General features: G+C 42.4%; 2 protein-coding genes across 2 annotated transcripts; one reads left to right on the forward strand and one right to left on the reverse strand.

The window, feature by feature from the left end:
• Window positions 1-1,707: 1,707 nt before the first annotated feature.
• On the forward strand, window positions 1,708-11,735 carry LOC143109107 (ruvB-like 2). The gene is made up of 15 exons (XM_076271727.1): window positions 1,708-1,790; window positions 2,547-2,601; window positions 2,755-2,810; window positions 4,367-4,508; window positions 4,835-4,964; window positions 6,549-6,615; window positions 6,919-7,025; window positions 7,399-7,492; window positions 7,614-7,737; window positions 7,847-7,941; window positions 9,557-9,675; window positions 10,319-10,438; window positions 10,695-10,824; window positions 11,028-11,142; window positions 11,346-11,735. Exons 2-15 carry the CDS (start codon window positions 2,547-2,549, stop codon window positions 11,369-11,371), a joined length of 1,380 nt encoding a protein of 459 aa, XP_076127842.1. The 5' UTR covers window positions 1,708-1,790; the 3' UTR covers window positions 11,372-11,735.
• A 598-nt stretch (window positions 11,736-12,333) lies between these two features.
• Window positions 12,334-14,873, reverse strand: LOC143109114 (uncharacterized). Its single transcript, XM_076271739.1, has 4 exons — window positions 14,574-14,873; window positions 14,060-14,153; window positions 13,890-13,977; window positions 12,334-13,810 (listed from the first exon to the last, which is right to left on the reverse strand). The coding sequence occupies exons 1-4, from the start codon at window positions 14,608-14,610 to the stop codon at window positions 13,040-13,042; spliced, it is 990 nt and encodes a 329-aa protein (XP_076127854.1). The 5' UTR covers window positions 14,611-14,873; the 3' UTR covers window positions 12,334-13,039.
• Window positions 14,874-26,762: the final 11,889 nt, after the last annotated feature.

The raw sequence follows: 26,762 nt of genomic DNA on the forward strand, positions 1-26,762 counted from the left end.
GATAATGCTGTGCTGTGAAGAAATGAAATTAGCCACACATCTCATGAAATAACAACTAATAACTGAATAATACAGGGACAACAAAGAAATGAATTGGGGTACATAGGGTACATAAAAAATGAATATTTTGATGTTTTGTTTACCTTGACCTTTACATAAATGCATTTTCTTGAACTCTGGTGGTTTCAAAGTTATCAGATACAGAATGGGCACCCAAAGGTTAGTGGGAAATGACACCTTAAGTGTTTTTCTACTGTATTTGGTTCCAACGTGAGGCACTTTTGAATATTGTTGGCGGCCATCTTGGATTTGACCTCTCCCGGGCCTCAGAGGTCAAATTTGACTTCCCTCCAAATCTGAAAATAAACCTTATGTATAACCTAACTATGGTAGAAGTTTCATGTTACTTTCAAAAAGTGCACAATTCCCCTTGATTTGAGGGCTTAACCGCTGTACTAAATTGATTACAGCAGAAATTCTACTTTTGAGTTTCACAGAAGACTCTGAGAAGAGTCTGAGAAAATGACGATAAAAACAGAAACACAAAGACTGTAGTGTTTTATATATAATGCATGCAGTGTGTTGCTGTTGATTTGAATGAGTAATTCAAATGGTGCATGTGTGTATGGTTTTGTTGCAATAATTACATTTTTAGAAAAGATTGTTGAGTTTTGATTGCAATGTTTCATTTTGGCATAGATGTGAGCTGTTTATCTCCAAGTGCTATCTTATTTGGCTGTGTGCAGCGTTCTGACATAATGAGCCAAATTCTGCAAAAAGCAATAGGCAAAAACTGTAAACTGAGAGACTTGTAACGCCTCCCGGAGGGGAGTGGTTGGGGTGAGTCTTTGATGATGCTCACTTTATGCAAGCATCGCTTGCCCTGGATGGTCTCGATGGAGGGGAGTGAGGAACCGTTGATGCGTTGGGCAGTTTTCACCCTCTGCAGTGCTTTTCGGTTTGAGGCAGAGCAGTTGCCATCCCAAACTGTGACACAGTTGGTGAGGATGCTCTCAATGGTGCAGCGGTAGAAGTTCACCAGGATCTTAGGAGACAGGTGGACCTTCTTTAATCTTCTCAGGAAGAAGAGACGGTGGTGTCTTCTTGATCAGGGCATGGTGTTGAGGGTCCAAGAGAGGTCCTCAGAGATGTGGACACTGGTGACACGCTCCAACTCAGTCCCGCTGATGTGAATAAGGGGCGGGGGGGCTTTGACAGTAATGACAGTTATTAGCGCCACCGGTGGCCCTCACTTGAGCAACACAGAGGAGGCAGATCAACCCCCTCTTCCCTTTTACTCTCTCTACCCAACAATGTCCATAAGTGTGTTTGTGCTAATGTGCTAGGGCAGGTCTTTGGTTTTTGGACCTCAGTATTTTTAAAACTCTGCATACTGCCCTGGTTGCGACCATTAGGGTTTGTTGATAATGGACAATCTGAAAATGTGCAGGGCTCTAAATTACAATTGTACCAAGTTTCATGCTTTTATGGACACAATTGACCTTATTTTCACATAGCCAATCACGTAGTATTGATATATACTTTTGGTATGTGATGTTTGTTTTGGGGTAGGTGAAACTTTCTCACAGCAAGATCGCCGTAGGCTATGCAATATGATTAGGGTAAAGGTTAGGGTTATGTCCTGCTGCTGCCATCTACAGTCTACCCAGACTATTGCTTCATTGGGGTTGGACCAGAACGTTCGTCTAGAGCCCATTCCAACCACGGAAGACATTTTCGTGCGTACTCTCTGAATCAGCCGCTGCATTTCAAGGGAAGTGGGGGCCAAGGTAAACTTCATCCCGTCTTTATTCTAAGTTAGATGTTTCGTGTTAGTCTGGCAATACAGACATTTCAAGTCTGAAACATTTTCCACCTGTGCTACCACTTTTACATTTTATTTAATCTGTGAATTCTTATTTGCCTTGAGATTGTATATAGCTAGCATAGCTAATAGCTGCACATGGTGCATTTAACGTTAACGTTGCCCTTAAACGTGTACCTATGAATACCTACAGTATCGCTTATTTACTGACCATTTAAGATTTACTCAGTTAGACTCAATTAATCCCAGTTAAAGTTAACACAAATGAATCAAAGTGATGATTGCCTAACGGTATTTTGCTCTGCCAGTTTGAGACATTGTGAAATTGGATAACGTTGGTTAACGTTATCTCATGCTTAGCTTCTATGTTAACGTTAGCCATAAGTTACTGTGATGTCAAATCCAGATCAGTACAACTAGACAGTGATGACAAAACAATTCTTCAATTGTATGATAATGCAGGGTGGGTTATTTATCTGCCTGTTTGTGGAGATATAACGTTAGAGCTATACAAATCGAGGATAAGTTACTTCAATGTTAGCAAATGTCTCACGCATTTTGTTGTGGTTATCGTGTTGCTGTGGTAACCGCATGCCACTGTGTTGTAGTATCAGTGCTGAAATCCGAAAAGAACCATTTCGCTTTTAAAAGGTACAATAATTTGTTTTTATTACATAATTATTTTAATTCATGTAATAGTCACTACTTTGTTTGTAAATAGATGGCAACTACTAAGGTCCCCGAGGTTCGCGACACCACCAGGATTGAGAGAATTGGTAAGGTTTAACTTGTGTTGCTTTTAAATGGAGGAGAGCTTATTTTCATATTTGATTTGTTTTTCATGGGGAAACTTGAATGAAATATATGACTTTATTTTTTCAATATAATTTAATGAAAAATGTAAACATTTTGATTTCGTTTGTTATTAGGAGCCCATTCGCATATCCGTGGTCTTGGACTGGATGATGCCTTGGAACCCCGCCAGGTGAGGGTCTGCGTACCTGCAATCAGACTAGACATTAACAGTGTTTCCCACAGAATTGAATTCCATTTGCGGTGGTTGGTTGGCAGAATTAACTTGAATACAACCGTTTTTAACAAATTAGCACAGCGTGGTTATGATGCTAACCAGATTTAAGCACAATTTAGTACAACCTGGAATATCATTGTGTGGTGGTCAATGTTGATATTGTGGTGGGCCGCCACAAATAAGTCAATGTATGGGAAACACTGCATTAAGGGTGTTTTCACATATAGTCCCTTTTAAACCAAACTCAGTCCACTGAAAGGGGACCAGAAAGTGGACCAAAACAAAAGGGACTCAGTTTATTTTGTATTCACATTGTAAGTTCATTTGAAAGGGGACTTGGATCTCTTTCTGGTGCACTTCAGCTCTGATGGGGCCTCAAGTTTTCTTCCTGTTCACACTATACCTTCTCTGGGTTGGATTGGATTATGGGCTATGTAGTTGCTCTAGGTTATATTTTCACCATCATTCATTATCAGGTTGAAATGATTATCATAACCCATAATTGGTGTGGTGATTTTGTTTCATAAATACATTTCTTTTCTGAAAATATATGTATTATATAATATTTTCAGAATGAATTCTCTTGAGCTGTCAGTCAACAAGCCAGCCCGTCACACTTTCTAATTCAGTGGTTACACCTGGTAACTGTTGCTATGTCTAGCTTTAGCTCACATCCAAAATGACTAGTGAAAAGCAGCCGGCTAACTGGGCTGCGCTGTCTCCCATATGTTTTCCACATGCAAGAAGAGTTCGACAAAGATAATAGCCTAGCTAGCAGATCATGAAAAATGGTGAGCAATGTAATCCAAATGATTTCTACATTGTTAGTTGCCAATAGCTTGAATGAAAATATATTCAGCCTAATGTTAATGCTAGAACACACTTGTTTGGCTGTAGCCAAATTGCAAATGTCTGTAGGCCTATCATGAGCCTAAGGATAATATATATATATATATAAAATACATGCCTTCTCTTTTGGCAAAGGTAAGTCAAGTAGGACAAAATAGGCTAGCCTACAGTGCAAAATGTGAAAGAGAACCCAGGGCGATTTGTGTTCACAATGCACAGATAATGTGAACCGTGCCGCAGACTTCGAAGTGAACCGTGCCGAGACTACCTCCCAAGCGTAGAGGCATCTGAGATCAGTTGGCGTGTTCACACACAAAATGCTGAGTCATCGATCTGAGTTGGTTTAGAAGCCTGAAAGGGACCGTGCCGAGACTACCTCCCAAGCATAGAGGGATCTGAGATCAGTTGGCGTGTTCACACACAAAATGCTGAGTCATCGATCTGAGTTGGTTTAGAAGCCTGAAAGGGACCGTGCCGAGACTACCTCCCGAGCGTAGAGGGAACTGAGATCAGTTGGCGTGTTCACGTATGCACACAAAATGCTGAGTCATCGATCTGAGTTGGTTTAGAAGCCTGAAAGTGTGAAAACACCCTTCGTTTGTGCTATCTGTAGTGTGTGGATTATGTGAATTTATTGCAAAAGTTTCCCTGTTGTTTTCTAGGTTTCACAGGGGATGGTTGGTCAGCTGGCATCAAGAAGGGCTGCTGGGCTCATTCTGGAAATTATCAAAGATGGTCACATCGCAGGTCGCGCTGTTCTCATCGCTGGGCAGCCTGGCACAGGAAAGACAGCCATCGCCATGGGTACGTCTTGAACTTAACAGAATACTCACCACCATATTGTTATCCAGGGGTTTGAACACCGAAAACTTGCAATGCTTAGTTTTCTGATATGAGGGCCATTTCACAAAAACAGAATTAAGAATTCCAAGAGGAAAAGCAGGGCTTGACCTAACAGCTGGGCAGCCAAGTTCAACATGTTTCATAAATGCCAAGCCCGGATAAGTAGATGCCACTAGGTCAAGCCAGGTGTGAGTAATTTGGGGACAATAGAATAACCCACACCAAGAGGGCAGCAGTTTTGTTCACATTGCATTCTAAACATGTTGTTCTTTGCTCCTATCTGCCAGGCATTGCCCAGTCTCTTGGGCAAGATACACCATTCACTGCTCTGGCTGGAAGTGAGATCTTTTCCCTTGAGATGAGCAAGACAGAAGCTCTGACCCAGGCCTTCCGCAAAGCCATCGGCGTCAGGATCAAGTGAGTGCTGGTGAAAGTGCTTTGCTAAATTAATCCATAACTACGTTTCTCTTGTACGCTTTAGCCAAACAGGCCTGAATTGCACTTTTTGCATTCTAAAGTTGTTTTCCTCAACAATATCAGGTTTAGGCAATTATTCAAGGGTAGGAAATCCATAACTTATATTCTTTAGACACTTCTAATGGTGGAGAAGCTTAACCCTTAGAACCCTAAGCTGTTTTTAGGGCATTTTCACTACCTTTTCATAAGGATTTATTCTGGTCATTGTAAGTGCCACACACATATATTATATATTGTTTTTTTCAGGAGAGTCTGGTCTATTCAGATCTGCCATCATGTCATGTATTAATACTAGCATTGATTTTATTTAGATTTTTAAAGAATTAAAATATAAAAAGTGTATTATAAAAATTCTTATATTTCGACATGTATCTCACCACAGCAAGCTCACAGCTCTACATGCATTTCATGTGTGTGTAGGGCAGACTGTCCTGAATCGGGCAATATAATTGCCATGTTGGAGGGATACTCTGGGGCTGAGCAATTTACAGAAATATTTGCTGTGTGATTTACGGAAATAAATGCCATTTTTTATTTAGTGATGAAAAATGACCTTTCTGCGCTCCTTATCTGTGACACGAACTGATCTGACCTGACTTGACCCGAGGTTGCGTGTTAGCCTGCGTGCCTGTGTGTATGCAGTCATAATAATTCTCAACTTTTTACTGCATTGCCATGAACAAAGTAAAGGCAAAAAAGGTGTTTATTTGTTTTTGGGAAAATTGGGATGCAATGTGAGCCTTGAATTGGATGCCATGCAGGAATTTGCTAGGATCTCAAAACCGGAATGTGAACATGCTTTGCCATAGAGAAACACATGATAGCATTGGATTATGAACATGCTTTGCCACAAGAACAGACAAAAACGTGGGGTAAGTCCAGCTATATGAAGTTATTATTTTGCTGTCACTTCGTCTGTTTTATAACCCAGAAGGATGTACTTGGTATCAAATGATAGCTCCGAGTCTCCTCTTTCATCTGACATGCGTGGCATATCTATGCGATCACGGGTCCGCGAGTAATTCAAACGAGAGTAATGAGTGTGCAGCTTTGGTTTGTGTACATGACGTTATTATTTTGCAGTCACTTCGTCTGGTTTTATAAGCCAGAAGGATCGATAAACATGGTACCAATGGATAGCCCTGTGCCCCCTCTTTCATCTGATATGCTTGCCACGGGTTCGCGAGTAATTCAAACTAGAGTAATGTGTGTGCAGGTGAACGCAGGGAAGTATAGACTGTAAATATGATGCAATTTGATTTAATTTCATGATTTTTTTTAATTTTCATACTTGATCGTACAGACAAGTGTGTAGTCTCGTTAGAAAGCCCCACTTCTGCTCTGTCGTGCATTAAAGGTTTCATCTCGCTGCGATGAACCATTCCGGAGCAATGTAACAGAGAAGAAAGGGTGTGTTTTTTGACGCACTTTGCGTCAATCGGGTTCTAAGGGTTAAGACAAAACGGCAAAAATTGTGTGCAGTACGCCTAGTTCACATGTTGTTGTTTCTGATTGGGTTTGCAGGGAAGAGACTGAAATCATTGAGGGAGAGGTGGTGGAGATCCAGATCGACAGACCAGCCACGGGAACTGTAAGTCATGATCTGAACTGTGAGTCATGATCTGAATTGTAAGTCATGATCTGAACTGTGAGTCATGATCTGAACTTCATGTTCTGAACTGTGAGTCATGATCTGAACTGTGAGTCATGATTTGCTTTGTTATGATGGCTTTATTGCTACATGTTTACATTGGATTCAGTCTGATGCGAAATCAAAATGATCACTCTTACATTAGTCATGCATCATGAGAAAGTTGTTAGGGGGGATAAAAGAACAATGGTTAATATCATTACCTATCAAATTCATTTGAGGGCTTCTGCATTTCTCTGATAGGGAGCCAAAGCTGGCAAGCTGACCCTGAAGACTACAGAGATGGAGACCATCTATGACCTGGGCAGCAAAATGATTGAAAGCCTGACCAAAGAGCGTGTCCAGGCTGGGTGAGCTAACGCCAATTTATGGTTCATTCCGTGGTCCATTGTCATTACTGCACTCAGCAGGGCTGTCGCCCGTGCCCCTGCGTGCCCCTGCGTGATGGTGTAAAGCTAAAAAGTGCCCTCGCTTGGAGTGTGGGCTTCATCCTGTGTGTGAAGTGTCAGAACTTATTTGACTGAAAAATGCAATCATCTGCCAATTTAACTATCTACATCTTGGTGTCACATCAACTGTCAGAATGCACCTCATAGTATTTGTGTTTGCTAATAATACTGGGGGGGGGGGGGGGGTGTTTATTTAAGTGTACAGCATGCGTAACATGCTTAAACTTACAGTAAAGCATTCAGTGTATAAAGTTACTTTCTCCTCCAAACGTAGAGATGTTATCACCATCGATAAAGCCACTGGGAAGATCAGTAAACTGGGACGCTCCTTCACAAGAGCTCGAGATTATGATGCCATGGGTGCCCAGGTGAGCTGACCGCCTTCTTGAACCGCGTGCCCTCATTACGCACAGGAGTGCCGTGTGCCGTGTGCCGTGTGGCGTGCGCTGTGCGGCGCGCTGGCTCTCACAGCCTTTGCTCTGGTTGCAGACGCAGTTCGTCCAGTGTCCAGAGGGGGAGCTGCAGAAGCGTAAGGAGGTTGTCCACACGGTGTCCCTGCACGAGATAGACGTCATTAACAGCCGCACACAAGGCTTCCTGGCGCTCTTCTCAGGTGCGTCCTCCGCACTTTGCCACTTTGTCTTAGTCCAGGAACTCTGCAGACTGATGTCCTTGTGTCTTAACTGACTGACCACTGCTGACCACTGCTTTGCTCGGGACAGGTGACACGGGAGAGATCAAGTCGGAGGTCCGAGAGCAGATCAACGCTAAAGTGTCTGAATGGAGAGAGGAGGGCAAAGCTGAAATCATTCCTGGGGTGAGTAGAGGGAGTGTGTGTGTAAGCGCTTTCAGACATACGTGTAAGACCGGAGGTTCTGCGGATGTTAAACGGTGGGGCCGTATATCTGAACGACATAACCGGTCATATGGAAGTCCGAATTTAGCCGGTGTTTCTACTGCTCCCCCCCTAGTATTTCCTCCGGACATTATGTAAATGTGCTGTGTCGGAATGAAGCGTAGAACATGCGGTTAAAATTCACTCCTAGTGAGAGGGCGTGTCGGTGACGTTTCTTTCGTGCGTCCATGTGGTTAGATCTGACTTAAATGCCAGTGTTATGATGGAGTGGCATACTGCTGTCCAGAAAATCTCCGACCTGGAAAGATGCAGACATCACGGAGCTACTGTCCATGAGGGCATACAACATTTTGATAGAACACATAAGGGAACGGCAAGAGACACGTTGTAGCCTACAACTGCATGGCAAGGCCAAACGAATTCAAAAGACTGAATCATCATATAAGCAAAAGGCAGTAGCCTACAGCGACATTGTTGACGACAATAAATATGCCTAGAGAAAATGAAAACGAAGAAAACCCAACTTTGTTCCAAGCTCCTTACGTACAGTAAATGCAATAGACACATGGGGAGAGGATGCTTTTGGAAAAAATAAACCATGAAAAAACGAACCACTTCACTGTTATGTTAGTATTTTGTTTGTTGCTTAAAAACGTTGTATATGATGGCCTTGAAGTCTTGAGTTAGCCTACTGAATTGGCTGGTACCAAAGTTCGTGCATGCTCTCTCTCCAACGCAAACCAGATTTGGGGTTCCATAGCCAAGTAATTCTGCTACATAACGTTGAAAACAGATAAATGTGTAATAAATAAATTCGAAGCACACATACAAATACTGTAGGTCAATTTCAAGTGCGCACTTACGTGACTACTTCAAGTATTAGCCTACGCACAATAAATTTTTCTTCTTTAGCCTACATAATGCATACACTTTGTAAACAAACAGCAGCTGTGACAGGCAGCGGCCGCATATATTCTGCGTCATATCTCGCATCTTGTGAACTCTACAAGCCCCCACCCCTCACTCGACAACCACACGGAGATTCTGTAATGTGCGTGTATGTCATTCACACATAGGTCCGTATAAGGTCCGCAGGTTAGCATCATATCTGAATCATCCGAAGGGTAAGACCTCCGTTTGACAAACCTCCGCATATACTCCGGAGGTTATATCTGAAAGCGCTTTGTGTGTGTAGAGGGAGTGTGTGTGTGTGTGTGTAGAGCGTGTGTGTAGAGCGAGTGTGTGTGCCTGTGCCCACATTACATGAGGTTGTGAACTTGGAAGGTTTTTTTTCCTAAAACGTTCCTAAAAAGTTTTAAGTAAAGCTCGTAAAGCTTTTTTCTAATGCTCTGACCACTAAGCACTTCACAGAGTAATTCCTCATGTTCTCATTCACTCATACGCAGATGGTGGAGGCTGCCGTGTAAGGTGTCAACCTTCACATGTGAAATTGTAAACGGAGAAGTTTGGTCTGGTTTAAGGAGTGTGTTCCTCTTGCAGAGGTTTGGTCTGGTTTAAGGAGTGTGTTCCTCTTGCAGAGGTTTGGTCTGGTTTAAGGAGTGTGTTCCTCTTGCAGGTACTCTTCATTGATGAGGTCCACATGCTTGACATGGAGTGCTTCTCCTTCCTGAACCGCGCCCTTGAAAACGACCTTTCGCCCGTGCTCATCATGGCCACCAACAGAGGCATCACTCGGTACGCTGGAGCACCACCCAAACTGCCCTCACGCACCACCCAAACTGCCCTCACGCACCACCCAAACTGCCCTCACGCACCACCCAAACTGCCCTCATACACCACCCAAACTGCCCTCATGTCACACCACCCAAACTCCCTCATGTCACACCACCCAAACTGCCCTCATGTCACACCACCCAAACTGCCCTCATGTCACACCACCCAAACTGCTCTCATGTCACACCACCCAAACTGCCCTCACGCACCACCCAAACTGCCCTCAGACACCACCCAAACTGCCCTCAGACACCACCCAAACTGCCCTCAGACACCACCCAAACTGCCCTCATGTCACACCACCCAAACTGCCCTCAGACACCACCCAAACTGCCCTCATGTCACACCACCCAAACTGCCCTCATGTCACACCACCCAAACTGCCGTCATGTCACACCACCCAAACTGCCCTCATGCACCACCCAAACTGCCCTCATGTCACATACTGTCTCCAGGACAGAGATAGAGGAACTGTCCATAAATATGGCCATGTGTTAGTTAGAACGACCTGATAAATTAATCATCAAACAGTTCAAATATATAGTATACGTTTTTGGTACTTAGGACAGTTTTTACTACATATCTTTTGTGTCTCCAATGCCAGCATTCGTGGAACCAACTACCAGAGCCCCCATGGAATCCCCATTGATTTGCTGGACCGCCTGCTGATCATCACCACCACCCCCTACACAGAGAAAGAGACCAAGCAGATCCTTAAGATTAGGTAAGAGACAGAAACCAAATACTCATGTCTATTTAATTTCCTTTAGAAATATTTGTGGAGCTCTTTAATCGCAAGCATTTTTGTTGGTGTGTGTGTGTGTGTGTGTGTGTTGTCTGTAGGTGGTGCTTGTTGTTTGTAATAAATCATTTTGAAGTTGTACATGTTTTTTACTGATGTGTGTTGTGTGTGCGTGTGGTGTGTGCGTGTGGTGTGTGTGTGTGGTGTGTGTGCGTGTGGTGTGCGTGCGTGCGTGCAGGTGTGAGGAGGAGGATGTGGAGCTGAGCGAGGAGGCGCACTCCGTCCTGACGCGCATTGGAATGGAAACCTCCCTCCGTTACGCCATCCAGCTCATCAGCACTGCTGGCCTGGTCTGCCGCAAGCGCAAGGTAAGCAGCTGCCCAAATCCAGAAAAAAAAACTTCATATGATGCATTAAAACAAAATATTTATGGCACAGAAGCCCTGCTCTGTGTAAGTTCATTATATTAAAAGGCTTGAAGCTCTTCTCTGTAGTCCATGTGCTCTGACCCCCTCAACACTAGGCACCACATTGTGAGAGCTGACTTAAATTGCTGATATTTGTTACTTAGGGCACCGAGGTGCAAGTTGAAGACATCAAACGGGTGTACTCGCTCTTCCTGGACGAAGCACGCTCCTCACAATATATGAAAGATTACCAAGACTCCTTCCTTTTCAATGAAGCACGTACGTGGAACCCACCCATTTTAATTTGCACTTTGTTTCAAGAGCAACTTTGGAAGATTAGACAGCGGGAACAGCTGGAATCCTCTCCATTTACAGATCCAGAGACGAGATAAGGAGTCAGGAGTTAGTAACTTAAGGAAAAAGAAACATAAATGATATTGATCAGCACTGCAGGAATTAATGAGTGTTTCTTTCTTTTGCAGAAGTTCCTCAGATGGATACCTCATAATAGTTCTCATACAGGATGCCTTTTTTTGTACTGTGTTCTGAAATGTGATCTTATTTTCCAATGGACTTCAATTCACCAAGCAAACCTTCCCCATTTGTTCTGAGAGAACTTAGAGAACTTACCTGGAGAGAACTTACCTGGAGGCCTTACCTCTCTGGGCTACTGAGTACCTCAACACAACAGTCAACATGAGAGTCTGTCATGGGATCTAAGTGCATCCCTTTCTGGACAGCTTTGATTCGTATAAGTAGAGACCTCTACATTTACGTGGTGGTTATACAACATTTATTGATCTGTTTTAAAATGAAAACTAATTAAACTGTTGAAGAATAAAAGTCTGCTCTGGGCAGAAGACCTTTTCTAACCAGTTGAAATGTTCCTGATCTGTTATGATGGGTTTCTAAACTGTTGAGATTTTAGAAGATTCTGAAACTGTTACGTCTGTGTCTTGCCCAAGGTTATTGTTTAGTAGAGCTATGCAGTTGTGAGCTACCCTTAAACTAAACAAGAAAGAAAATGTTAAGCTCTGACTGTTTAAATAACGCTTGTGACCTATGACCTGTGACCTATGCTGTTGAGTTGCCTTGCTAGAATACCTTGTATCCTCCCTTGGGATTGTGGCTCTAAATCATTAGATTAGACAGGGCCAGATAAGTGCACAGAGAGGACTGTGCTCCCTTGGGATTGTGTCTCTAAATCATTAGATTAGACAGGGCTAAATAAATGCACAGAGAAGACTGTGCTCCAAATATTCTCCCACTATACACCATGTTCATACCAATTTAACATGAATTTCTATAATTGAAAATGACAGTGAAGTGATTAAATGGTCAAGTGATCTAAGTCGCTGTAACTAACTACTGTCTGTAACGTTGTAGACCTGAGTCAAGTGAGTCATAACAGCTTGTTGTGATCTGTCACATCATATCAGAGTTCATATTAATGTGGGCAGGAGCAAGAGACTCCATCTGCTTGTTTATTTATGCAAATGATGCAGCACAACTTGTATAATTTATATACAATTATTTCACAAAAACCCTGTTCGCAGACCCCCAGAAGCCACTTTCATGACTGAATTAAATCACTTAAAATAAGGTAGTTTCTAGAAAACAATTTTGGCACTTAACCACCATATGCAGCTTAACCTTGCAAACTTAATAGCAAACTCACTGAACAGTGTAACTTCCAAAAGCATGTTGTTTATGACCATTAGGAAGCTCATCGTACAAAAACAAGAAGCCTTGGCCACCAAAGGCCAGCTGAGGTATGAAGGAATGAAAAAGTCCCGACAGTTCAAAAAGTCAGGAGTTAACAATACAGACTTGTAAACCTTATCTATTGTTAATCTTTTGAACTTGAACTTTTCCCTTAATTTTACTTTAAAGTAAAATTAATTTTACTTTAAAGTAAAATTAAAATGAGTGTTTCCTGCACTTTGGTCCGTCACAACACAGTTGCTCATATTGTGACTGGCTATAATGACATCACACACAATGAGGCTCACAGAAAACAACAGCAGATGTGTTGTTCAATTGAAGGATAATGTGCCAATACCTGAAGCGATGTACTGTGAATACGTTTAATGTTCAGTGTCAGGTGTAAAGTGTGGATGTCTTCAGCGGAAATTATTCTCAACTTCCATCATTGTTTTTGGTACAGTATGTGAGTTTAAAATTTCTCAATGAGTTTCTCAAATAGAGACCTCAATTTCTGCCTGTCCTCAAGAGTCGATGCGTTAGCCTCAGAGTGGGCGATATTGTTCTCATGGTCTTTACTTAACTGTTCCCTCTCCCTTGCGACGGCCACCTTGTCCCGTTCTAGCGACGCCAGGTCCTTCTCGAGTCTTACCTTGTCCCGCTGCACAGTTGTTCGGTCTCGTTCCACGGTGGCCCAGTCCCTTCTCAGCTGGGTTCGGTCTCTCTCCATGGCTGCTCTCTCCCTCTCCAAGAGTTTCCGCTCTCTCTCCAGCAGCAGACGCTCCCTCTCCACCTCTGCCTGATCCCGCTCCATGCCCAGACGCTCCCTCCTCAGGCTAGCGATCTCCACCTCTGCCTGATCCCGCTCCATGCCCAGACGCTCCCTCCTCAGGCTAGCGATCTCCACCTCTGCCTGATCCCGCTCCATGCCCAGACGCTCCCTCCTCAGGCTAGCGATCTCCACCCCCAGGTGCATGCCAGGTCCGCTTTCAGAGTGCTCACTAGCAGTCTCAGTGTTCTCTGGCAGTGGTGTGTTTGGGAGCAGCTTTAGGACATCAGTCCCCAGTTGCACAAGGCACACTCTCTTGGTGGAAAGGCTGGCACAGCTATCTTCTGTCGTCATGGCCACGGAAGGTAAGGGAAACTTAACCCCAAGGGCCTTATCCAGCATACTGAACCAGTGCCAAGTGACCATCCCTTTTGCTGCCTCCTTTTCCATGCCAGGACCAGGACACTTCAGTTCCTGAACACAAAGTGGATAATAACTAAATTATCATGAAGATGGAAAATAACATTGACAGTGGTCATTAACAATAACAAACCTTATATTTCCTTTTCATATTGTCCCATTTTTTAGACAGCTGTTCAGTAGTAACAACTCCCTCCAGGCCCATCTCCTTTAATATTAAACTGTAGACAGAAAAAGAGTGAATTACATTGAAAGAGTAACTGGGTACTGAATTATTCTGGAACAAAAATGGTAATTACAAACCTCCAGGCTGCTTTAGCACCATTTTTCTTGCCATCAAACAGGGCATCATGTTCTGTGCGGAGTTCAATTAGTTTTGTTGTGTCTGAGATTGTAACTGTCAAAAGGAAGCTCTCAGTTATGCAATATCACCAAAGATTGTAAAGGCGGAGTAAGGCTCCGCCTTAACAATCTTTAATATCACTACTCTGGCTCGCTACAGTAGGCTGCGGAGCCCGCGAAGTAACCCGCGAAGAGCCATAGCGTGGGAATTATTTTTGGAGCTCCTTTTGCGTTCCCTCGCAATACTTCCCACCTCAATTTAAAAAACATGTCCCTTGGCAGGCTCCGTAGTTCTGCCAAAGAGTCTTTGCAGCGCTTCGTCAAAATCAGACAAACTTTAGAGCACCCCAACAATCTATCTATGTTATGGTCTCCAAATAAGGAGAGTTGCTGAGGCTAACCTTTTGATAAGCGACCAGAGTATTTCAGCGTAGGCTACTAAAAAACAAGTAAACAAAGTCAAATACAGACTTACAATTGTAGGTGTACTGCTTTGTAGTTTGATCATCCATGACTTTAACTTTGTACCAAAAGGGATCTTGTTAGGCAGGCAGGCAGCTAGGGGTGCATTGGTTGAGGAGATACCATGAAAATGGCGGTGCGCTTAGACATCTTCACGGCTAGAACGACGGTGGTTGTTTAGCAAGAATAGGTTCTTTTTGCAGAAGTAAATTTCAGTAGTGACTTTAATCAGACACAATACGTTAATGACATTAACGCGAGAGGCAACCATCACTTGTTTTGGTCATTTGTTACCCATTGCCTGCCTGCCTAGTTTGCCCGCTAGAGTTTGAGGGATTTCAATTGGTGCTTGTATCCCACGTGACGCTCAATGGGTCGTTCTATTCTGATCATATCCTACCCACCACCCAATCGCCTCGTGGCTGCTGGGGCGTAGGCCAATTCTTGGGGTAAACTTAGCCAAACAAACAAAAATAACAGCAGTATTCAAATGTCAAAACGGCAGATTTTGAGGAATTCGTTGCAGTTCATATGTAGTAATGCATTATTTTGAACAGGAAAAAAATGCATTGCAAAAGTTGGCTACATTACTACTGCATGTAGTATTTTAGACATTCAGCTGCACTGTGATCCAAACACTTACCTGTATACAGGGCTCTCAAGTTTTGAAGTTTGCAGGGAGTGAGACTTTGTTTCCCAGGGGGGATCGAAGTACATGAAAGTCCTACTGTACGTCTGCTTGAACTACTCGTGGCACCACGCCACCTCCCCCGATCAACAGACCTACCCTCCCCATGTCCCATCGACCCAGCTTCATGAGAGAGCAAATTCCATTATTTCAAACACTGTTTTATTTATTCTAGAACCCTATAGTAAATAATAATAAATAATAATAACATAAATTATAATAATAATTTCACCCAAATGGGCCCTTAGAACAGCAGTGGCTCATTCTGCTCTAAACAAACAGAAAACAACCAAATGAGAAAAAGCACATTTAGCCCCAAAATGGTCTCTTGAACAGTGGTGGTTCTGTCCGTGTGTGTGTGTGTGTGTGTGTGTGTGTTTGTGTGTGTGTTTATGAGTGATGTTGTGTGTTGTAAGTGTTGCAGATTTTGATGCCTTGATGACTGCTACTGGGCTCCCATTTAAAGCACTGTGGTTCAATGTCAGCCATTTTCACAGTCATGAGGCCATCCTTAAAAATATTCTTGTTTGCAGTAACAGCCAAAATTTGTACAATTTTGGTCATGGTGATTACGTAGGTATGAATTTAAACAAATGTGCATATTGTGACGTAACTGACTGGGTCCTCAACCCGTGCCTTCAGGCGCATCACTGCAAACCTCAATCTGATGGCTGAGGTTATGTAGACCAGCCTTTCTCAAACTTCTTTGACCTGAGGCCCAGTCATGGCAGACTTTGGGGTCATAGGGCTCATCTACACGTACCCACGGAACCGTATGTAAGAAATTCAATTCAATTAATCATAAAATGGCCCTGATTTGTCACTAGACATTAGGAAATCATGCTAATTTCAAATACTTATATCACTGACAACAGTAGTCCGGCCAGGATATCCTCATTTAAAAAAGTGAAGTTGCAGCCCTCAACTGATGTTGATGTTTAAATATTTGTGTTTTAGCCTGATCCGCCACCCTCCACCTATCTAGTAATCACAAAGTCAGTAGTGTTTCGGCATCTGGGTTGCCAGCTCTGCTCTAGTTACCACATCTGCGGTGTACACCGCTCTACAGTATTTTGAAAGTGATTGTCCAAAATCCTACATACGGTTCCTTTAAATGTTTTGTGACATGCACATCAGACTGCACATCTGCTTTACTAATGTAAGATATAATTAGTTTTATTGCTTTTGCATGGTTGCATGATGCTTGCATAAGAAAAGAAATACTTCTCAAAACAGCAACAATTATATGGGTGCTCTTGTTTTGGGATGTTTCCCTCATGCAAGCATCATACACTGGTAGGAAATGGAGAAAAAAAATACATGTTTTTTAATGAAGTTTAATTTGAATGCCTGAATGTAAGGATTCAGGAAACACAATACCAGCTTTTTTGCTCGCCAAAAAAATCACTGATCTGCTTATCTTTAACAGATAGAAAGAAGGCTACAATAGCTTTTGGCCACGTTATATTCAAATTTGACTATACCATACTCAGTGCTAGTACAGTGTATTATACAGTCTCTGTTCTGTTTCTATTTAAGTTCCAAAAATCAATGTTGTTCCATTAAGTGTCGTTAAACAATTAAATAGCATTCAACAGGTTGAAGCAGAGCTTTGAAAATCGATTAGTTTCAGTTTCTCTCGCGCAGACGCCTGCATTGAATGAACGCTCATACCACCACTTTATTGTATGGCTCCATGTTTAATGACATAGATAGCAGAAACGTTTGTTTTCTTTTTTTGTCGGTCCGCGGTATCTTGATCAACTGCGCAGCAAGTTATCAGACGAGGCACCGGGCCTAATTTCACTCCACGACTCCGCGGACCAGTAGTCTCCACGTTGCGGACCCACAGCAAAACAAAACGATTTTCTGATTGGTTGAGAAATCCTATTTTCTGATTGGCCGATAGGTTAGTTACTGAACAGCTGCTCTCTGAGCTGAATGAGCGCACAGACAGCAACGTTGTGTGACATGTTTGTAAAATATAGCCCTTAGAAATTTATGTACGGGCAAGTTAATAATTTTTCGGAGTGAGAAATGCCATGTGTGGCGTGTGAGCGAGTGAAGTAATTGAAATGCGTGTGTCTCACGCTCAATGCGTGAGACTTGAGAGGTCTGCCTATATATAGCCGATTAATCGTGCTCAAGCTGTTTCAGAAGTGAATAGGCTAGTATCTAAGGTGTTTTAGCATGTGTCAATGAATAGGCTAGTGTAGGCCAGTGGTTCTCAAATGGGGGTACGCGTACCCCTGGGGGTCAGTGTTGCGCGGGTTTGGTCACAAGCGGCCCGCGGTTGCCCGATATTTTAATCAACCCGACCGCAACTCGGACCGCGAATATTAATTAGGACAAAATTATACCCGACCCGCGATCCGACCCGCTTATTTACAAAATGTGTGCTTTTGGTTATAGGCTGCATGCAGTGTGACAGTAGGCCATTTCTGTAAAAACAAACTAATTTATTTACGAAACTTGATGCAGTAGAACTACACGCAGTAAGCATGCAGGACATAATGTTTGCGCAGGAGAAAGAATGAGAATAAGAGCGCAAGCACGCACGCAACGCACAAAGGATAAGAACACTAGGATAAGATTTGAAGGCCATGGACATACATCTTTCTTTCGAAAACAGAAATGGTGAGGCGAGGTAGGCAAGAGAGATACATTGCTGGTCAAAACGTTAGCGTAAGAACTGGTTTATAATGCTGAATGAAACACAAAGCTTTACTAAAGCACATCCACTGTTTAAAGTCACAAACACAACGAACTAAGGTAACTTTTATGCATGCGCGAACCTATACATACCGGTAGATATGGCTGTGTAGTCTGTGCCATAACATTTATTCCTGCAGGCTGCCCGTTTTGGCTGTCATACTTTTAAATGGCTTCGCAAGAAGTAGGCCTAGACCATAACCATAGCCTATATCGCTTTTCCTGAAGGGGTGTATTTATTATTTTAACTCGCGTCTTGCTTCTTTACTGTTGACTTTACTGTATTGATGCTTTACTGTATTGATGCTAGCTTTCTCGTGATATTTTAAGTAGGCCTATTTGTAGAAAATATATATTTAATTAATTTTAACTGACCCGCCCGCAAATGACCCGAATATCATTAAAATATTTTGTTTATGACTCATAACCGCGGGTGACCGCGGTCATCCGCGGGCGACCGCTTAATTTCGGGCAGACCGCGCAACACTGCTGGGGGTACGTGAAGGCACTCCAGGGGGTAACCCTTTTAACCTAGAAGCCGATTGACGCAAAGTGCGTCAAAAACACCCTTTCTTCTCTGTTACATTGCTCCGCAACTGTTCATAGCAGCGAGAAGCCTTTATTGTGTGACAGAGCAGAAGTGGGGCTTTCCAACGAGACCACGCACTTGTCTGTACGTTAAAGTATGAAGATTAAAAAAAAATCATGAAATTAAATCAAATTGCATCATATTTACAGTCTCTGCGTTCACCTGTGCACCCATTACTCTCTTTTAAATTACTCGCGAACCCGTGAACGCAGGGCTATCCATTGGTACCAGTATGTCGATCCTTCTGGCTTATGAAAACAGACAAAATGACTGCAAAATAATAGTCATGTACAAAAACCAACGCTGCACACCCATTACTCTCGTTTGAATTACTCGCAGACCTGTGATAGATATGCCACGCATGTCAGATGAAAGAGGAGACTGTTTTAGTGTCAATGAGTAGGCTAGTGTAGGCTACAGTATCTAAAGGTGTTTTAGCATGTGTCAATGAATAGGCCTAGTGTAGGCTTTCCTTGGTGATCAATAAAGTATCTATCTATCTATCTATCTATCTATCTATCTATCTATCTAGGCGACAGACAGAGTAGGCCTAATGTAGAACGGTCTGAGTTTAAACTGAGAAATAAATTGTGTATACAGTGGGCACACTTGGTAAATGCATTGGCTACATGTTAAATGTTTCAGAGATTGTGCGTTCAGAATCACTGTAATATATAGAACGATACATTAATGCTAAATTAATTAATCGACACAAATTAGACACAACCCAGTATCCAACATGGTACACATCTGGCCAACGCATTCAATGTTAACAAATACTTATTACTTATTGTAGCCTACTCTAAACAGCCTCACTAGATTTCTGTACTTATTGTAAGGTAATCTGTGACTTACTGATTTGTTTAGGCAACAGATGCAGGCTCATATGTTCAGGTTTCATTAGCTCTTTGATAGAGTACACTTCTACTAGGCCTACCAATAGAGTACACTTCTACTAGGCCTGCCAATAGAGTACACTTCTACTAGGCCTATCAATAGAGCACACTTCTACTTGGCCTACCAATAGAGTACACTTCTACTAGGCCTACCAATAGAGTACACTTCTACTAGGCCTATCAATAGAGCACACTTCTACTTGGCCTTCCAATAGAGTACACTTCTACTAGGCCTATCAATAGAGCACACTTCAGGCCTACCAATAGAGTACACTTCTACTAGGCCTATCAATAGAGCACACTTCTACTAGGCCTACCAATAGAGTACACTTCTACTAGGCCTATCAATAGAGCACACTTCTACTAGGCCTACCAATATACAGACATTTTCTAAAACTGTTCACTTCCACAAGGCCCATTCATTTGCAAATGAGTAAAAAGGCAAGTTGGTGGATATCGATATTTAGCTCTGTAAATATGCTTTGCTAAATGTGATCTCCAAGCCTGTTGATGTTTGCTTTTCTCTCCTCATTAAGTAAACACAGGATAATTAGGTGTTCCAGTCTATTTGCTGAGTGAGAGGCACTCTCATTAAATAATGCACTATAATCTAACCTTATTGGCTGGTAAATAATGCACTATAATCTAACCTTATTGGCTGGTAAATAATGCACTATAATCTAACCTTATTGGCTGGTAAATAATGCACTATAATATCTAATAGGGTGCATCATCCGCCTTGACATATGCAAATTAATCTGTCCCTATGCTTATTATGTTCCAGCAAAAAAACATTCCTGGTAAATTTTGAAGTAAATTGGATAATATTTCCTTGAATTTCCCCTGGGGATCAATAAAGTATCTATCTATCTATCTATCTATCTATCTATCTATCTATTTAGGTGGCCCACCATTAACCTTTATAAATGGTCGAATTTGTTGCCAAATTCAGGAAATCGCCTGGCAATATGGGGGACTATGGGGGTATATTTCACATTATTTCACTATTATCAATTTGTTAGCCAGTAGTTATTTAAATAATAACTGTATTAAGGGCATAAAGCACACAGCTCACTGGATAAACATTGGTTTTCTTTATGTTGTCATACATATTTTGGTGATTTTTCTCAGAAAAACGTCTTTTTTTTCTATTTTGAATAATGTTATTTGATGAAAAACACCTTAATGTGTATTGTATCACTTGCCATTAATCTTTTATTTTAACTGTTGTTGCTATGGTGTTATAAAAATTCCAAATCAGATATAGGCTACATGCGTGGGAATGTTTTGTTTAGTGTAGAGTAGTATTTGTATCATACAGGACTACATGAACTTACTTGCAACATGGCTTTTAGTGGAGAGTGTATTAGTAGCCTAATGCCAATCCACAGTCTTCAAAATGTACTCTGTCTACAAGACAATCGTCTTGGATATTTGGTTTGGGCAGTGGCCTTCTTCAGGATGACTCGATTATCACTGGATTATCACTAGTTCTCAGGTGCTTCATGTGGTATCTTTCGGATGGTTCATCAGAAAACAGAACAAAGTGGGAATCAGCAAATATTGTGTGAATGTGAAGTGATAATGACTGATCGGATTATAGCATAAACGGCAACTTTTAAATATGATACGTATTTTACATCGACTTGGTGGGCCACATTGTTTTCCAGCCTTCAAATTTGGTACTGGGAAAACCCATGACAGCAAGCTTTTATTGATAGTTTACTTTCATGCTGTTTATTGAAAATGCCTGGCAAAGGCAATTTTTATTGCGTCTTCCAACAACATCAACACGTTACATTTATATAGCGCTTTTCTCAACACTCAAAGTGCTTCACATGGAAAGGGGGACCTCACTAACCACCACCAATGTGTAGCACCCACCTGGGTGCACGGCAGCCATTGTGTGCCAGAATGCTCACCACACACTAGATTGAGGTGGAGAGTGAGGAAGTGAATGAGCCAATTACAGTGGGGGATGATTAGGGGGCCAGATTGAATGAGCCAGGTTGGAAATTTAGCCAGGACATCGGGGAATCCCCTACTCTTTGCGATAAGTGCCATGGCATCTTTAATGACCACAGTGAGACAGGACCTCAGTTAAACATCTGAAGGACGGCATCTCCTACAGTACAGTGTCTCCGTCACTGCACAGGGGCATTGGGATCAATCTTTTTGGCCAGAGGGAAGAGTTCACCTACTGAACACCACTTCCAGCAGCAACCTAGTTTCCCAAGGAGGTCTCCCATCCAAGTACTAACCAGGCCCACACCTGCTTAACTTCAGTAATTCAGCTAAGACAAGAAATTCGTTGGTCTGGCTGCTTCCCCCAAAATGTACACTACTGCCATATCTTAGGAAGTAATAAAGATAGAGACACACAACCCACACCAAATGATGCGGAAAGTCCATATTTATATTCAACTTCCATTGACATTATAGGGCTAGACCCATTCTTTTTGGCGTTATTTAAGAAAAAATGATATTTTCAGCCTAGATTTATATGGACATCTTTAGTTGGAAACTTCAGAGGCTCGGTGGGCCACCTAAACATCAATTGAACTCAATAACATTTCTCATGGAAGTTTTATTTGGTTAATGTAACAAAATTATTCTAGGGACAGATTGATTTTCAAATTTTTTTCAAAAAGTGAGGCGGATGATGCACCCTAATATCTAACCTTATTGGCTGGTAAAGAGTCTGTTTAATCATAGTTTCTGCACAGCATGCCAAAACTAGACCAACAGTATTTATATATTACAGTGGAATTCCTTGTTAAATGATTTTAATGAGTACATTTTCATTTCAGTGTTAAATCTGGACATTCATTTAATGTTGATTTGTTAAGGCACCCCCCCCCCCCCCCCCCAATAAGATAAATCAATACCTGGAGTGCATTTGTCTTGTGGCACACCAGTTTATCCCCCACATTGTTTGTATTGATTTTTATCATTGTGTGTGCAGCAATGCTAATACCAGTCAGATTTGGGCGTTATTACTGTAATCTCTTCAATCTCTCTGTGAATGATTCAGGTCACTTCATTTTCTGTGTGAGAGAAGCGGGAGAGGGGGGAGCATGCCCCTCCTAACCATGTCGTCCGCTGGGGACTGGGGCTAATCTGTGTGCATATGTCCTTAAAAGCACTGATGCTGTTTTCCTCTTAAATTATTAAGCTTCTTCACAGGCTTTAAGCCATTGAGAAGAAGATTAGTGAGGTTATTTTGTGCTGGTACGTGTGTGTGTGTTTGTGTGTGTGTTGCATACGCACTGTGTGTGTGTATGCAAAAATGAAAGTGTCATAGAGTGCAATGCCACAAACATGGTTCATTAGTGGAGCAGGTGAGGGGTCAAGGGGGTCCCCTGCAGAGCCTCGTCCATCTGTGGGCTCTAATTAAGCTGCACGCTGCACCTCCATCCTCTCATGCCTCCCCCTTCTGCTCCGCCTCCTCGGGGCCCACGGGAAAGGTGTAGAAATGTTAAAACACCCAACAGACTCACTTAACTTGGGACAGTCAAGTTAATTGCTGGGAGGATCAATGATCTCTTTTGATTGGCACGTTAACAAAGCCTGTGACTAAAATAGCCCGTGAGTGCAGTGGGAGAAGGTTCCCTCTCTCTGTGCCTGTGGCCGCTGTATGTTTGAGATGAACAGCACGGAACATCATCCACGCTAAAGGGATTGAAATGTTGGTCATCTTTTGTCATATCACGGACTAGGGACTGCCTCACCACCAAACATCTTTAGAGGACTATTCGCTGGTGACATTACCCTCTTCTGCCATTTCATCATCGACAACAGGTTAGTGGAAAGTATTTGCATGTCAGCATGTCCTTGCTGTCCTCTCTCTGCGTGCTCCTTATGATGACCGCTATCTCTCTCATCTGTTTGTGTTTACTTATTGTTTTTGTTATATACTTCAGTGTGATATACTGAGACATTTAAGGTTTAGAGAATAATATGATAAATAAATAATGTGCATTCCTTGTATGATCTGTGCAGGAGAGTAGCCCTTTCAGTTTGCCAAATGGTTTTGATTGGTGACAGTATCGTGTTACGTGTTTTATGCCCCGAAGTGAACCACATAAACACATGCAAAGTGTACAGCAACAGGGCTTGCCACGGTCAGCTGCCAAACATTAATGTGTCTGTGATCTATGTCTGTTATCATGTGTAGAATATAAGCAAACATATTGTATTGTGGATGCTGAGTGAATTGCATTAGTAGATAAAGCAATTCCATGTAGGCTTGCTTTTCTGTGGAGCTGTGCTGGGTCTGCACTATAATCCCGGGTGAGTGTGTGTAATCCTGCTGTCTGTATGCTGAGTGTCTGTGTAGTTAGTGTCCATCTATGCGCCACAGTAATCTCGCTGTGTCGGCGTGCATGTGCACTAGTAATCCTACAGTGTGTGTGTGTTTGTGTCTATGTGCGTGTGTGTGTGCGTGTGTGCGTGCGTGTGTGTGTGTGGAGAGATACACAGGGAAAAAGAGACCCAGGGAGAGAGAGAGAGTGTGTGTGTCCAGATTGTAATCCTCTGTTAAATTCGAGCATTTCTGCACATGAGTGAGCATGTGTGTCCACATGCTGAATGTATGATACGCAGGCTCTCATAAAGTGTGTAGTAGCCCATGAGGAATAGAATGGAAGGAGTAGCTTATGTGAGGTGAGGCTGTTTGAGCAAGACAGTTTGCCTTCCTGGCATTATGGGGTTAAGAGGGACCAAACAGGTACAGGTACAGTGTGAGGGGAACAGGTGGGTTAAGAGGGACCAAACAGGTACAGGTACAGTGTGAGGGGAACAGGTGGGTTAAGAGGGACCAAACAGGTACAGGTACAGTGTGAGGGGAACAGGTGGGTTTCCAGCAGAATGCTGCTCAGGGAGGCGTGGTTATCGGGTGGGCCTGGCGTGAGCGAGCCGGAGTCTGCCACCAGCTGAGCCGTAGCCGCAGCCCAATCGAGTGGATACGCGGCACTATTTATAGCTAATCCTGTTTTAGCGAGGTCGTGCTCTCTACCATCCTCCCTGAGACAGAGCAGCGGAGTTAAGCGTTCTCGTGCCACCAGACACAGGACAGTGGCCAGCCCGAGGCCGAGGTCCACGTCAAAGGTGCTGGCGCACCTCACATCCATACTCTATCCCCCCTAAACAAGACAACGCTCACTCAGAGACATCCTACAGATCCCAGTTTACCAACATAAAGCAAAAATATCATCATCACATTTTGGGGGAAAAAACAGATCTTGAAGACTGAAACATCAGACTAGATATTTTACTGTTTATGTTTCGTATTGTGAGCCATTGATTTTGTTCTGTGCAGAGAGAACAATGCCATCTCGTTTGGGCTTGTAAGAAGATTTTAAGATTACTTCACCTGAGCGAACCAAGTATTGAACTTTGATGCCATAGATATATTATTGTTTAAACACTTTGCTTACAGTTTAAGTTCTGCTTACAGACAGACACAGGCAGTAATTGATAAAAGTTTAGTTGATCTCAAATGATTGTGTTCTGTAATGGTTGAGGAGAACAATATAAGGCATCTCATGTCTGAATGGACATTTCTGTCTTAACCCTATTTTTTGTTTCTAATGTGAAATTAAATAACATGCAAGACGAATGTTTTTTTCAACTTGTCAACAGATGCTCTGTCCAGCAGACAGATTAGGGAAGATGAAACAGATGATAATCATAATAATGCCAATATGGAGCCATCAGGCCCCGCACATCACAATGGGATGTAATACTTGGAGCATCTGTTTTGCTATGGCATAATAAGTAATGCTGCTTTCATATTCATTCCAGTCAATGTCAAAAGTTCACATCAACAAATACCCCAAAAGCCTAGGGTGAGCATACACACACACACACACACACACACACACACACACACACACACACACACACACACACACACACACACATACACACACACACACAATACTGTCTCCTGAAAGCACCAAGATATTTTGTACCGTGTAATTTTTTTGAACTTCCCTGTATTGTATCGTGACTTTTATCAATTTAGCTAACAATGACAATATATTGATTGATTGTGTGATCTTTACTTCAAGTGAATAGTGCATATCATTCAACTACAAATGGAAAGGCTCCTTTTTCTTAATTAGGCAGGTTGCACTCCAGTGGAAGCATCAGCACATGGTTATGGTTATGGTTATGGTTATGGTTATGGTTATGGATTTAGCAGACGCCTTTGACCAGAGCGACACACAAATACAAAACAACATAATAATATTTAAAAATGAACAGGGAACAGATTAGAATGTTGGTCAAATATAATAAGGAGAATATTGATAATAAACAACACAGGAGTGTCTTTAGCACATGATCTCCTAATGTTGGGGGACAGCAATGGAGAGCTCTGCTCTGTGCCCTGGAGTTCATGTAGATACACTGTGACATGTACGCACATTCATACCCGACAGAGGCTGGTGACTCAGACTATTAGAGAGTCTAAATGTGTACTCACCTGTGTGTGTGTGTGTGTGTGTGTGTGTGTGTGTGTGTCATCAGGGTCATGTTTGCTCTGTATTCACTGCATGGAGTAAAGAAACAGATGAACCCCCAGAGAGAAGTCTCAGACTATCACGATGTCTAATGTTTGTGTCCCCTCATGAAACAAATGTATTTTAGTGTTTATATCTACAGTCAGATTTCACCTCAGGCAGTGTGCATATTTTACTGGTAGTGTATACCACATATGCACACATGCATATACCATTTATTTTAGGAGGACCATCAGGTCAGAAGTGACTGTGGGGCAAAGGATTCAAATCTCAGCTAGAATGAGCACAAGGACCTGAGGTGTAACTGGAATGTGGTAAATGTCTTGACATTTCCTTCAGGTTTCCTTGCAGTTGAGTTAAATGTTGTGTGACACATATGCCTCAGAGGTGTGGGCACACATGCATATTTATAGTTGTGGTCAAACGTATTCCAAATCACATTGCTATTCATTCATGCAGTAATGTTATTTTTGACCTACATTATTATAATTGAGCATCCTCCATTTGTTTCAAACGGTATTTTTAGCCATTTAACAACTCACTATATGAATGTTTTCAAGCTGATGTTGTGATGGTGAAGCACTAATATTGAGGAGAAAACAGACTGTATGGCGGATGTATCCGTGCCGTCGGCTACATCCACCTGTCTGAGATGACGCACCTATTCCCGTTTATAGTCGATAGACGATGTAAGCCAATGAGAGTTCTTCTGTATGCCCTAACTGTGCCCCTTGACGCAAAACACACCCCGTGGAGTGTGATGGGCGGGACCTCTCAGCCGAGTTGCACT

Source organism: Alosa pseudoharengus, unplaced genomic scaffold (genome assembly GCF_046254945.1).
Source record: "Alosa pseudoharengus isolate Yale_2024_CS ecotype anadromous, Long Island Sound unplaced genomic scaffold, YU_APseudo_1.1 YU_APseudo_1.1_scf_10, whole genome shotgun sequence".
Lineage (NCBI taxonomy): Eukaryota > Metazoa > Chordata > Actinopteri > Clupeiformes > Clupeidae > Alosa > Alosa pseudoharengus.

Coding starts and splice junctions, on each gene's coding strand:
- LOC143109107 (XM_076271727.1), top strand. CDS start 2,547: ATGGCAACTACTAAGGTCCCCGAGGTTCGCGACACCACCAGGATTGAG. Junction 2,811..4,366: donor ATGCCTTGGAACCCCGCCAG/GTGAGGGTCTGC, acceptor GTTGTTTTCTAG/GTTTCACAGGGGATGGTTGG. Junction 7,942..9,556: donor AAGCTGAAATCATTCCTGGG/GTGAGTAGAGGG, acceptor TTCCTCTTGCAG/GTACTCTTCATTGATGAGGT.
- LOC143109114 (XM_076271739.1), bottom strand. CDS start 14,610: ATGGATGATCAAACTACAAAGCAGTACACCTACAATT. Junction 13,978..14,059: donor GGTGCTAAAGCAGCCTGGAG/GTTTGTAATTAC, acceptor TTCTGTCTACAG/TTTAATATTAAAGGAGATGG. Junction 13,811..13,889: donor ATATGAAAAGGAAATATAAG/GTTTGTTATTGT, acceptor CTTTGTGTTCAG/GAACTGAAGTGTCCTGGTCC.